The sequence below is a fragment of the Misgurnus anguillicaudatus genome, chromosome 2, assembly GCF_027580225.2.
Source record: "Misgurnus anguillicaudatus chromosome 2, ASM2758022v2, whole genome shotgun sequence".
NCBI classification, from domain to species: Eukaryota; Metazoa; Chordata; class Actinopteri; order Cypriniformes; family Cobitidae; genus Misgurnus; species Misgurnus anguillicaudatus.
The window spans coordinates 23,830,137-23,844,212 of NC_073338.2; the positions used below are offsets into that span (position 1 = coordinate 23,830,137).

At 37.2% G+C, this 14,076-nt stretch overlaps 1 protein-coding gene across 4 annotated transcripts in view; it reads right to left on the minus strand.

The window, feature by feature from the left end:
* The window catches only part of rbm33b (RNA binding motif protein 33b), a 41,769-nt gene that overhangs the window by 20,008 nt on the left and 7,685 nt on the right, over nt 1-14,076 (minus strand). For all 4 annotated transcript variants that reach the window (XM_055202032.2, XM_055202031.2, XM_073875087.1 and 1 more), the window contains 3 exons: nt 3,365-3,455; nt 2,094-2,344; nt 734-982 (listed from right to left, as the gene is read on the minus strand). In XM_055202032.2, the coding sequence (XP_055058007.2) occupies nt 734-982; nt 2,094-2,344; nt 3,365-3,455 (591 nt within the window). The remainder of the gene's footprint in view (nt 1-733; nt 983-2,093; nt 2,345-3,364; nt 3,456-14,076) is intronic.

Here is a 14,076-nt window from a genome sequence, read left to right on the forward strand (position 1 = left end):
TGGTTTGGTGTTTATGCCTAAACAAGACTGCAGAAGAAGAATGCAGAAAAAAGCTGGATAGACAGATTGATTTTCAGAGAAAAGCTTTGAAAGCGCCCTGACAACGGCTATTGATTTCTGCCTGACTGCATTGTTAGAGGTAATAATTGGGTCTAATGAACAGCTTTCACTCATTCTGCTTGACCTTGAGCTCATTGGAGCTCATTGAGCTTGAGGTGAAAGGCTCTATTACCACACACTTTAATAGCAAACTCCATAGAGAGAGGAGAGAGAGAGAGAGAGAGAGAGAGAGAGACTCCTAAAAGTGGAGTCAAAAAGAAAGAAAGTTCAACTCCACAACATTGTTGAAGGGAAAATTCACAATTTTCTCACATTTCTCACTCTCATGTTGTTAAAAACCTGTATAATATGTCTTTTTTTCTGATAAACCCGAGATAAGATATTTTGAGGAATGTTTGTTACCAAACCAATCATGAGCCCCATTCACTTCCATAGTAGAAAAAAAGAATACTATGGAAGTGAATGGGGCTCATGAACAGTTCAGTTACAAACATTACTCTCCCGTGTTCATCAAAACAAAGAAATGTATACATGTTTGTAACGACATGACGGTGAGTAAATGACATTTTTTGGGTGAACTATCCCTTTAATGGCCATTATAACACAGATGTGATGTCACATCAACACTGTTTACATTTAATAAAGTTGTGATTGTGATGGACATTATACTGACCACTTCATTGTTTTTGATGTTTAGTTGCTTCGCAGGGAGATTTTGAGGAGCTGAAGGAGTTTGGGGCTCCTCCTCGACCTTTTGACCTACATGCCTTCCCATCATCCCTGGCGCTGATGGAGTTTTGGCAGAGATTGTAGACTTGGCGCTTGCTGGCTGCCTTGCAGCAATGGGCATCCCCCTGGCAACAGCCACGGGCTTGGCACTCGATCCCATCCTGACAACGGCTCGTACCAGCACAGCGGGTTTCTGTTTGGGGATGGAGGTTGTTTGTGGTGATGACTTTTTGCTGCAGTTGGTGTATCTAGGTTTTGAACCACACTAAAACAACATTGAGGCCTGCTTTATTTGAGGAGATGACAAATAAAAATGTAAATGTCAAAACAATCAGTGAAGAAATGGAAAGATGAGCTGGACCTTCTTTACTTAGCAAAATAATTTAGACTATAATACTGAAATTAATAAACAGATAGATATGTCAAGTCACTTCCATAACTTTAATATCAGGAATGAACAAAGTATGCAGTCCTATCTGTCATAAAATAGTCAAAAATCTCAACTTATCCTGAGTGACTGAGATGAGTTTGGTACACGTTCTAAAACTTAATAGGCTTTATGCCCAGCTGCACTACTTCCTGAACTTCAGCCAGTTTCTTGTTTCCTGTCTGCCATTATTGGACAAACTGATTAATCCAGGTGTGTGAAGTTCAGAAAGTAGTGCAGCTGGGCATAAAGCCTATTGTGTACTGTATAAATATGTTAATATACAATGATGACATATATATATATATATATATATTTATAGAAAACACATGCAATAGCAGTATAATAATATTAATGTAAAAAGTAATAAATTAATAAATAAAAATTGAAAGCAGCAAATTGCCCAAAACTACTTTAAACACTAGAGGGCAGTGTAGCCTATGTGTGCATTTATCCTTGAGGAGAAATGGGCTCATTATTACTTACCCAATTAGGCTACTACTTAAAATACATTAAAGTACATTCATGCATTTTAAATACATTATATTAATATATTACCACAAAACATTGGGGGCCAGAAGAGGAAATTATAAGATGAAATGACTAAGCGTCACTTTAATGAGCCCCACAGCTCAATCTCTCCAACCACATGAACAAACCACTAGGACACAGGTCCATCAACCAAAATGAAATGATAGGATAAGCAATCAGGTATTAAATTATGAGAATTACATCACAACAATTAAAAAGTTAAGCTATCTAAAGACTTTATTTATGGGGCTATACACTGAGCAATGGCAGAAGTCGGCAGCATTCAGATGCCGCATACAATATGAATGTATCAACATCAATCACCAAGTGTCTCATTTGACATTACCTGTGCCCGAGGTCCAGAAGGAGCAGTAAAGGGGAGGACAGACTGAGCTAATTGATGATTTTGGAGAGGGTCGTGTGCGGGGTGAAGATCGGTGGGCCCTTGCAAAGTTGTACTGGGCCTCCAGGGGTCACTCTCACATGCTGGAGGCTGAAGGAAGCCCTTGGGAGTCGGTCCAGTGAAAGGCGGATTAGTGTCCAGGACTGAAGCAGGGTGTTGTTGATCAAACATATGCTGTCCTGGGAACCTTGGCTCTTTGAAGGAGGGGTGAAGCAAAGACAAAAGAGGGGAAGTGAACATGCGGCTGCCATATTGCCACATTTCCTCTGATCTAATGTGACATCTCTACTTCTGTTTGCATTTTGAGTGTCTGACTGCATACAGCAGGTGCTGAGGATGGAGCAAAGGTCAAATGGCCAATTCTCTCTGATTCATATTTTGTAAATTCAATGTGTTAACTCCCTGGTAATTGTTTATCTAATATTACACAACATCTACTGTGTGTTGTAGTATTACACTGTATGTTTATATATCTGTACGTATATATATGTGTGTGTGTGTGTGTGTGTGTGTGTGCAGTGTCCCATCTATACAGCATTACTGTAACAGATGGCTCAGGTACAGAAAAAAATAATGCACTACATATTATACATGATGTACTGCATGTTGTGTGTAGGGTTAATACATTTAAGATGCATATAATTAGGATATAAATGTTAAGGTTTATATTTTATATTTTAGTTTATATTCTTTAAACAGTTTAAAATAATAGTTAAGTGATCATAACTATGAATAACTAAATAAAAAAAAATGTAAATTAAAAATTATGTTATATTCTTACATCTTTACTGTAGTCACCCTTTGTCTAAAATTTGCAATGTACTTTAGGTATTTTATCAAGCAGATTTTTAAGCCCGAGATGCCTTTTAAATAGTTTTGAAGAAATCTACACATGGCTCTTAAGTTTTTTTTCTTTGTCTTCATTATTTATGGATCATATAATATTTTTGTCAACAAAATTATTTCACATTATTCACAATAATTTCAATTTAACATTTAAGATTATACTGTACCTTCAAAATTAAAGACTGAAGGTATGAGAACTAAGTGACCCTAAACTACACTATCACTGTGACAGATGGCTCAGGTACTGAAAAAAAAAAAAAAAGGGCACAGGGATCTAAACATACACATTCTTAGACCGGATGTATATGAAACCCTACTAGCGCAGCCGTCTGGAGTGTACTGTATGCCACGGGGATATGTGGTCTCACCAGGACTGCAGCAGTGTCTGGCGAGGGTCTCTTCTGGTGCAGGCAGTCCTGTGCAGGAGTGCATGTGATCCTCACGAAACTCCGTTTCACTCTAACACATACAAACATTGGTAAATGAACATCAGGCAAAATGTTCGCATGCATACATTTACTTCAAATACATGAAACATGTAGAAAAAGTTGAAAAGTAATAGCAATACATTAGTGTCTTGTATTTACTTAAAAAAAAAAACTATGATTTAAGTTAAACTTGCTGGTGCAATTCTGCCACACAAAGGCAAAAGGCAGTAAAAGGGTCGAAAGTAAGTTATTGATATTTTTGGGACATTTAAGACCTCCTTTATGAAGTCAATTCCATTGTTTTTCGAGAAAACACTATCAGGAGAAAAAAATGACGAATAAAGTCACTAAAAAAAATTTTTTCTTACTTTCACAATCTAGCGAGTTAAAGGATTAGTACATTTTCTTAAAAAAATCCAGATAATTTACACACCATAATGTCATCCAAAATGTTGATGTCTTTCTTTGTTCAGTCGAGAGGAAATTGTGTTTTTTGAGGAAAACATTCCAGGATTTTTCTCATTTTAATGGACCCCAGCACTTGGCAGTTTTAATGCAGTTTCAAAGGACTCTAAACGATCCCATACGAGGCACAAGGATCTTATCTAGCGAAACGAATGTCATTTTGGCAAGAAAAATAAAAAATATCCACTTTTAAACCACAACTTCTCGTCTTCCCTCGGTCCTGTGAGGCGCCAGCGCGACCTCACGCAATACGTCATCACGTCAAGAGCTAACGGATGACGTATGCGACACTACACCCCAGTGTTCACAAGTGTGGAGAAAGAGGGCCGTTCCGACGTTGTTGTATGTTCAATGATACTATTTAATGTCTTTGTGTCAGTTTATTGCTTAAAATGGTCCACAAATGTGCATTTCATATACGTAACATGCGACCTTTCGAAGTCATTACGCAATTATGTGGGGTCGCGCTGGCTCGTCACACAGCCGGAGGAAGAAGACAAGTTGTGGATTAAAAGTGTATATTTTTTATTTTTCTTGCCAAAAATGACAATAGTTTTGCTAGATAAAACCCTCATGTCTCGTTTGGGATCGTTTAGAGTCCTTTGAAGCTGCAATTTAAAACTGCATTAAAACTGTTAAGTATTGGGGTCCATTAAAGTCCATTAAAATGAGAAAAATCCTGGAATGTTTTCCTCAAAAAACATAATTTCTTCTCGAATGAACAAAGAAAGACATCAACATTTTGGATGACATGGTGGTGAGTAAATTATCTGGATTTTTTTAAGAAAATTGACTAATCCTTTAAAAATAAAAACTATGATTTAAGTTAAACTTGCTGGTGCAATTCTGCACCACAAAGGCTAAAGGCAATAAATGGTTGAAAATAAGTTATTGATATATTTAGAAAATGTAAGACCTCCTTTATCGTGTGGATAAGTCAATTTCGTTGTTTTTCGAGAAAACACTATCAGGAGAAAAAATTACAAATAAAAGTCACTAAAAAGTGATTTTTCTTACTTCCACAATCTAGCGAGTTAAGGTCTTTTGCCTTTGTCGGGCAGCATTGCTGTGGTGCTCCATAACTAATTTATTCTTTCTTCCAAATAAATATTGCTTTTCTTAAAACAGGGAAAATTAGTGTAAAAACAAAATACAAATAAAATCCATTAAATTCATGAAAAGACCCAATAATATGGTTACACAATAATAATAATAATCACACATTAGGAGAGATTTTAAGAGCTAGCGGAAACTTTGCCGACACTCAACCCATTATTATCACACCCATCAGGCATAATTGCCTTCAGCTTTTCACAAAGAGCACGATACAAATCCGCTAATCCTTTCAAAGACATCCTAACCATCCCGATTTCACCTTTATCCCCTTAAATATCCATCTCGGCTCTCAAATGAACCCTTTTCCACTGTACTTTGCTTAAAAACGCAGCCCTTACCTCTGTTAATTACCTGATGCTATCGTTCCTAATCTAAATTCTAAACCAGAATTGATTACTCCTCTTTTCTGCCTCTCCTTGGCCTGTGTGTGAATGAGATTCAAGCCAAGTCATCCTAAACAGAAAGTTAATCAGCCGCTCTATGCAACAGACTGTGGTTCAGAAATAACTGGCCATTGTGCACTTAATCAGTTCTCCACTCAAAAGGTCAGTTCCAGCCCCTCAGTAGGATTTAATTAAAAGCACTACACAAAAGCAAAAGCCGCTTGTATGAATTTGATAACCAAGCACGCTCCTTCAATGGCTAATCCTGCATTTACAGAGAGTGAGATGGGAAGGAAGGGGAGAGAGAGAGAGAGAGAGAGAGAGAGAGAGAGAGCTGCCGAAGCTCTCCAGGGCTGGAGCCAGGTGTGGATTGCACGGCATTCAATAACCGAGATGATTTAGAGGACAATGGGAGGGTCTTTCATTAGAATCATGCTCTGCCTGTTGTCTTCCACTCTCGGTATTAGAACCGCCATTGAAACGCACTGATAAAGGGGAAGACGGTCATGCCACTGGGCCTCGTTCCTGGAGGAGAGGTGCTGCTGTGGAATCAGAGAGCCATAAGAGAGATGTTTATATTCATTGCACTTTGAATAAGAGAATGCTGTAGGGCTAAGTCAAGAATTGCCCTAGAGCGTTTTGTGGAAAAGGTTGCACTTTTACTAGCAATGATAAAAGCATATCAATAAAAAAATCTTTGAATATAAATATGCACAAAACAGAGAAAAAGGTAGGGCTGCACGGAATTTTAAGTCAAAAAATTGAAATTAAAAACTTTAAAAAAATTAAGTTTACAAATAATGTGAGCTTCATTATTTGTAAAAAAACAAAAAAAAATTAAAAATCTCCTGCCCTCCTCGAAACGATCTCTCCTTACTTCCGGTCATGAGGAATGGCGAGAGGGCGGGGCCCGAGAAACGATTGCGCGATTAGCAAATAGCAACATGACCCAACTTCCAATGATCCAATGAATTCTGGATGGACGAATTCAACTCCCGCCCTACCTTTTTTTCTAATTTAAGAAGCCGTTTTACTTGGATATACGTCACGACGAGGAAAATAAGACAATCGATACTTTCGTTTCATTGTGACTTTAGGGGGAAATGTGATATCTTGCTAAATGATGTTATGTATGATATGTTATACATTTAGGGGTGTACCGATAAATGCCGATATACACTAATCATACGTGGCCAATAACTACTCTAAATCACACAGCCAATATTATTCACAGCTATTTCATGTACTACGGCTTTTGATCAGTAAGTCCTTATCGGTCTGAAATCACTGTTGGTTCGAGTCGTTTATAACATGCATTTGAAAAAGCAGCATTCCAAGGCAGGAAGGCATCAAGGCATGTCCGAATCCAATGTAAGGTTTACTTCCTGACTCCTCAGATCTTGTCCCACAATTCTATGCATGTGCACGCATGGGGAATGTAAATGGTCGAGCCTGGTTGAGTTCGGAAAAATAAAATGGCGGCCAAATGGAGCACAAATTTAGTGTAAATAAATGTATATTTTCACTTTTTACACATTTTAATTGCATTTCTAGCGCAAAATTAGTATTGTAGTTTTCAAATATGTGATTAGTTATTACAAAGGCGCTCTCTGTTTATATTTCAAACACGCTGCCTTTGAAGTGTTTGAAAGCGTTTCTCTTAGCTGCCTTCATGCCTCTGAAGTCATTGCCTCATGAGGCAGCGAGGGAACAAGTCAGCTGCCTAAGTTTTCGGACGCAGCCATAGTGTATGGTTCTTCGTCTGCAGTGCATATTGAGTTTCTGCAAGAGAGCGCCCTCTGGCTTTTGGATGTAGCGACATTTCACCGTAATATATTGAAAAGCATAGCAAGCATCATCGGTCGATATATCGAAGCACCACTAGATACAATATGCGTTAAATTGTAAAATCTATTTAAATACTCATAAAACATAACAACATAAACGTTTCACATTCTTTTTAGGAAAACAAAGCATCACTTTTTCTGTCTCACCAGTCTCTGTTTTCTGCATGTACTTTGAAAACTTTGACTGTACATAACTTTTTGAAGTATTAAAATCATTTAGTTATTGCACACCGTTTCTATATGTATATTGCGATATGCACATTTGCGATATTTCTGTCTATCCTGCAGCCCTAATAAATGTCATTTTTTAAATGCACCACTATCAATCAAATGACCTTGAATATTTGCGATGCATTTTGCAACATGACATTTTTATATTCACAAACGCCCATCTGAACGATTTGTGACAACAGCGAATTAAAAACTTGCGGGCAATCCAGTGATCCATAGCAAAGAGGCTTTATCAGCCTCGCTCCCTATCAGAGCTGTCATTCAGCCAGTGCAAACAAACAGAAGCCAGCCCATTCTCTGCTGCAATTAATGGAATTAATGAGATCTTTCACTGGAGGCAATTCATCCATTTCAATACAATGGGATACTCCATGCAGTAGTAAAATGAAGTTTAAAATGATAGACAGGATTAATATTTAAATACCTTTCTTCATAAAAATATTCCATACACACACAGACACACAGTGTAATACACACACACACACACACACACACACACACACAACACACACCACAGATGGGACCCTCTGTGTACGGTTAGTGTGTGATTGTATGATAATGGTATGATAATCGTGATTAATCAGATGCCCACTGGCAAATGGAAGTTTCCAGGGGGCATTTTGTCACTTGCATTCTAAACGGCATTGTACCAGGTCTTGATTCAACACCGCTGCTGATTGGCTGCTAAAGTGCCAAAATCTGATGAGATTCACATTTGGGAGCGGATCTAAGTACCACATCATGTGCGTCCAGAGTATATGAACAAAACCAGCTCGTACTAGGTAGTCAAGATGTTTCAGCCAGCTATGAGGACGCTATGGGGCTTCTTTTCCTAAAAATGTGCGATCGTGTATATCTGTCCATGCACTGACTTACAAAGCCATTTTTGAGTCGATCTTTAAACAAATCAATAACAAAGAAAACTGATCACCCCTGGTACCCTTAATGCATTGTGCTGAATGCTTGTATCTTCTGTTATAGTTGTGTATGAGTATCTTAATTTTCCTCAGAGAAAAAAGGAAATCTCAACATCAAACAGTCGATTTTGGAAAGGGGTCAAACATGCAGAAGACGCTGAAATAGCAGGAAATGTGCAGAACCTGAAGGACTTATTTATGAAGAGCAGTGGACAGTTTAATGGCTGAGATCAAATAAGAGGCTCATACACAACAATCAAAAAACATAAAAACAGTCATTGATAAGCAAGGTAACATTATTCAAAATCAAGGGTGTGTAAACTGGGATATTTTTGTAAATGCAGTTATTATTTTGTGTTATTATCATGTAAGCATCTGTTATATGAAAGTATTAAAGTATACTGAATTTAAAACAAACTGCAATTTGTGTGATCCCTTTAATTATTTGCTAAATGGTAACATGTACAGCAGAACTAATTTAAAGGTACAGTAAGGGTGTTTAGCGGCATCTAGCGGTGAGATTGCGAATTGCAACCAACCTCAATTTTAAAACGCAATGAGAAGCTACGGTAACTGCAACAGGACAACATGATGTCGTCCGAGATAACGTAGGGACGAAACATGCTCTGTAAAACAGATTTTTCAGGGCTCTAGACTAACCTTTTTCACTATGAGCACAGTGGCCCCAACTGAAAATTTTAGGGGCACAACCAGACAATTTAGGGGCGCACACCGTAAATCAACATGCTAACCAAATCTACTTATTTCCACTGTATTACTAATAATTGCTTTAATAATGGATGCAGAAATTACAATAAGCTGTTTCAAATTCAGTGTCACATTTTATTCTGCACTTTTGAAAATGCAACAAGGTAAACTGACAGCACCATCGCTGTCATGACAGTACAAATAGTAAACAGGGAAAACAGTGGAAGAAAAAGTCTTTACGGGTGACTATAGAGTGTCTGTTAGTTCAAAATGTATATTTAGCTCATCCTACCCAACAGTTATATTCACAGACACTGAAAAGACTGGATAAGTGCATTAAATGTTAGGCTTTAGTTCTTCAGTTTTACTAGTGTGCTATCTATTAGCCAGTTATTTTCTCAGGTAGGTACAAATTCCTAATAATTCAAAGCCAGGGCTCCAGACTAACAAAACTGGCAAAAAAAGTAATTGTGAATGAATTTTGTATGACACCAGCATTCTCATGAGTGTGTGTGTGTGTGTGTGTGTGTGTGTGTGTGTGTGTGTGTGTGTGTGTGTGTGTGTGTGTGTGTGTGTGTTTGCGTGCGTGTGCGCTCGCGTCTCATTGATTATTTCATTGCTTATTTAATTGATAATTGACGTGCCCCTTTCACGTTTAATGTATAAAAAAATACGGAGGGTGGGGGCGGCAAATTTACTGGTCGCACATGTGCGACTGGATTTAAAATTTTGTCGCACACTCTCAAATTTTGAGAGTTTTTGGTCGCAGTCTGGAGCCCTGTTGTTCGTTTAGGGCTACTGTAGAAACATGGCATCGACTTCCATGTAAGGGGACCACTTGTGTTTGTTGATAAAAACGTCTCATTCTAAGGTAATAAAAACAATACAGTTCATTATGTGACATCGTCATACACCACTAATAATATAGTCATGCATGTTATAGTGCATTTCTGTCAAAAGATCCTTTTAAAAGTTACACATTGCACCTTCAGGCATGACAAATAAATAGGGTTGACATTTGGATTATGACTTGAATAGAACAGAACTTGAAAAATTGTTTGGATGGGGGATTTATTCCAAGCCCGTGACCTCACATCCCATTTAGCATTAAATCCCCCTCCTCTTTAGAAATGAAATAAACATGTGCCTGAAGCCCATATCAAACCTTTCCAGTTGCGCAGGGACGCCTATCAATGTTTACAGATTCAACTCAAACAGTGTTTAGCCGGGGCACTCGTGATTAATAGAAGTAGAAAACATTTACACACAGCCATGTCTGCAAGCGTGCACGTGCACACACACTAAAACACACACTGGGCGAGCAGCTGCTACACTCTTGGATGCTCTAGGGATCCACAGCAGGCCTGGCCTGGCTTTGTGTAGACATCAAGGGCACCGCAATGAAAAGAATAATGCTTATTTGACACTTATTTTTGTGCAGCCACATCAACTTCCACAAATAACAGGAAACTGAATAAAACCTTGTTCTGAATTTCAAATTGTGATATTGAAGTACACCTTATGGGTTGCTCTGCATTTGCATGAAGCAAATAAATAAAGCACTCAGTGGATATAGATATAGATATTATTATTATGCAATTACTTACACCTCTATTTTAATAATAAATATATAAGTTCAACAAATGGAAAACTGACTAATTTAGCAATCACCCCCATGCAATACAAGCTCATTATTTCATTCAAAGCAATAACATTTGATGAAATGAAGTAACATTGAGAAGGCCTTAGGCAGAAAGCAAAGGCAAGCCTGAGTCTGAATTTGCTGGAAGAGGGCTCCACTGGTCATGGAGAGGATGGTGATTGGATAAAAGTGTAGGGAGACACGGAGACCTAGGGTGTGACTTGGGGTTCTAATTGGATCTACAGCTGAATTGCACTTGCCCGAGGGGTGCAATTTTGTTTTTGGCTGTTACGAAAAAAAGCAGTGTTTAACGTTAAATGCTACTGCATTCCTGTAACAATAATGTCAGATATTTATGATTTCTGATGTTCTAGAAAGATGACTTTATCAGATGCGGTTTGATTTGAATATAGCTGAGCGATTCAGCATTTTACCCCAATGGTAGCAGACAATGAAGCTGCCATTCGTTCTGTAGAGAGTAAGAGGGAGGGGCTGTGATACCTCTCCTCCGCCTGTCTGTGTCTATTAATGCCATGATCACAGATTAGCGTGACTTTGGGATAGAACGAGACAGGGACTGAGGGGAACATGGGAAGAGAGAAAGGAAAGTAGAAAAAAGGAAAGGACAAAGACAGAAAACTGAACCATTTTAAACAGTAAAGTGTGTGTAACAATGAAAAAACACTTTAAATTACATTTTTATAGTACAAATACAAACAAGGTTTGAAAGCAAATGTGTTACGTGGTATGTCTGTGACATTGCAGTCGTTTTACTGGATAAGGATTTTTAACTTTAAGGAATTATTTTACGAAGTCGGGCAGGTTTATATTTGTGCATCAGGTACCAGTTCTTAAAAAAATATAAAAAAATGAATTATTACTATTATTATTATTATTATTATTATTACTACTAAGCAATACATTTCTCTCATAAGATAAAGAACTTCCTAATCCCGGGATTTACATGTAGCTTGGAATATCTAGCCAAGTAAATATCTTAGAGCAAAGTATAACAAAAAAAAAACATTTACTCACCATAAAACTTCCACTTTTTATGACTTTAAATTTTTATGACTTTCAAGCATGAAAAATTTAAAAAGAAACAAAAACAGTTTACTAAATATTTTTTTCATAAACACTGAAAGTTTAAAATATATATGAAAAAACATTATTTACTACATTATTATTATTATAAATGTCTACTTTATAAGCATGTTACTTTAAGAATATATCGAAGGTTAGGAAAGCAGGCACATATATATATTTATACATATACACACACACACACACACACACACACACACACACACATATATACAGTACTGTGCAAAAGTCTTAGGCCACCATGCCAGAATTAGATTTCTTATGTTTTGCAATGTTATAGTGATCATATATAATTGTTTCTCAGTCTCTTAAGAGTACATCCAGAAAATACAGGAAATGTGTATGTAGTATTAAAAACAGTATAGACATGTAGACTGATGTGTCAAGGTTTTAGGGTAAACTCCCCTTCCACTTGAGCAATAGCAGGAAACTGCAGGATCTCTTAAACATAAATAAAATTAAATCCTAATTTTTAATTTTAAAGAAATTAGTCTTTTTACTTAATTCTGTTCAAAAACGCTCAAGATGTGTTTAGTGCCAAGAGAGGTCACACAAAACACCGACGATGCCTAAAGATGACATTTATTCCTGAAAATTATTATTTTTTTTTTTACATATTTCCTGTATTTTCTGTTTGTATCTTAATGAAATAGATTGAAAAATAAATATGGATGGATATTAAAACTTCTAAAACAACAAGTCTGGTGGTGGTGGCCTAAGACTTTTACACAGAACTGTATATATACATACATACATACATACATACATTTGATGCACTATACTGTAACATCAGACAGCAGCTTAAGTTACAACAGATGAAGATATCCAAAACTCCATTCAGCTTCTTACATCGGACATAATGCTAATGCGAAGCTATGCATAATTTACAACCAATTTTCTCGCTCGTGACATGTTAAACAATCAGTTTCGGTCGATGTTATACCAGAATCAGATCACTTCATTTTCACATACGGCCTGAGATCGAGAAGAAGAGGTAGAAGTTAATCCTCATCATCAATGAATCAATTAGAGGAAGGTGTTTACAAGAAAAGTACAGTGCTATCACAATGCAAAACGAACAACTTTTATATTTTATAAATGAAAGCAACCTATGCCCTATGCAAAGACTTTTACCACATGAGAGATGCTTAATCCAAAGCAAAACACAAAGCTAATGTCACCTGATTGACTTAATGTGGAAAACTGCCAAGTTATTTTGCATAATCCAAATACCAGTCGGAGGAGCAATAAACCTTGATAATTGAAAGAATTTTGTTAAGCAAACCCACCATGCTCATATAGTGCAACATGGCAAAAAAAAACTTTCAACACATTCAGAAACCTCGACAGACACACAATAAAGAATGCACATTTAGATGTTAATGCTAAAATGTCATATTTCATACTAATAGTTAGGAACAGCATTTTGTTTACTAGATTAATAACGTCCCACTGTGTGTGTTGCCCTGCTGTGGAAGGGGGTTTATCAATCCCCGTATCTTGTCTATGAATGAACCCCAAAGCCTTTCTATTCCAAAACAAAAACGAAAGTTTCAGCTCTTCATTTATCTCTATCTTTGCGCCAACACATCCCTCAAAAAAAATTCCCACAGATCAGTGTAGACGTGCACACAGGTAATGCTGAGGAAAAATGAAAACTTTATATACATAGCTATGCATAACCAAGGCTTAAATCTGAGGCAGTGTTGCACTAATGATTAGTGACGGCAGTTGTGAAACCTATACATCATGCATCATATCTAAACCTGTCTTCCTCCCAACAGACTATGAATCAGCAATTATTTCCTTCCCACTACGTGTCACAATCAATTTCGCTGTTCTGTGTAACAGAATGGTTTCGCGTGACATCTCCAATCAGTAGGTAAGGAGCACATCCTTTCAATGGAAATAGGGTGCTACACAGGGTCATAACTTCTGACAAAATGCAAATTACATTTGTAACATAAAGTGAAATGTCAATTGAGCCTTGCTACCCTTGCAGATCCCATCTCTAGGGCTGTTTTTAGTTTTTTTTCCCTTTATAATGCATTGTGTGCACTGGATCAAAAGTCCACTGTTGGATGCTTCATCTTCTATCTGCTTAACCTCAAAAGTGATTCTGAGACTGGTTGCACAAATTTCTAAAATTGTCTTAAAATGTATTTTTTAACTGTGCTAAAAGTTTGTTACATAAAAAAGTTGTGGCTAGAAGGGATACGGCTATGGGCAAAATCTTGTG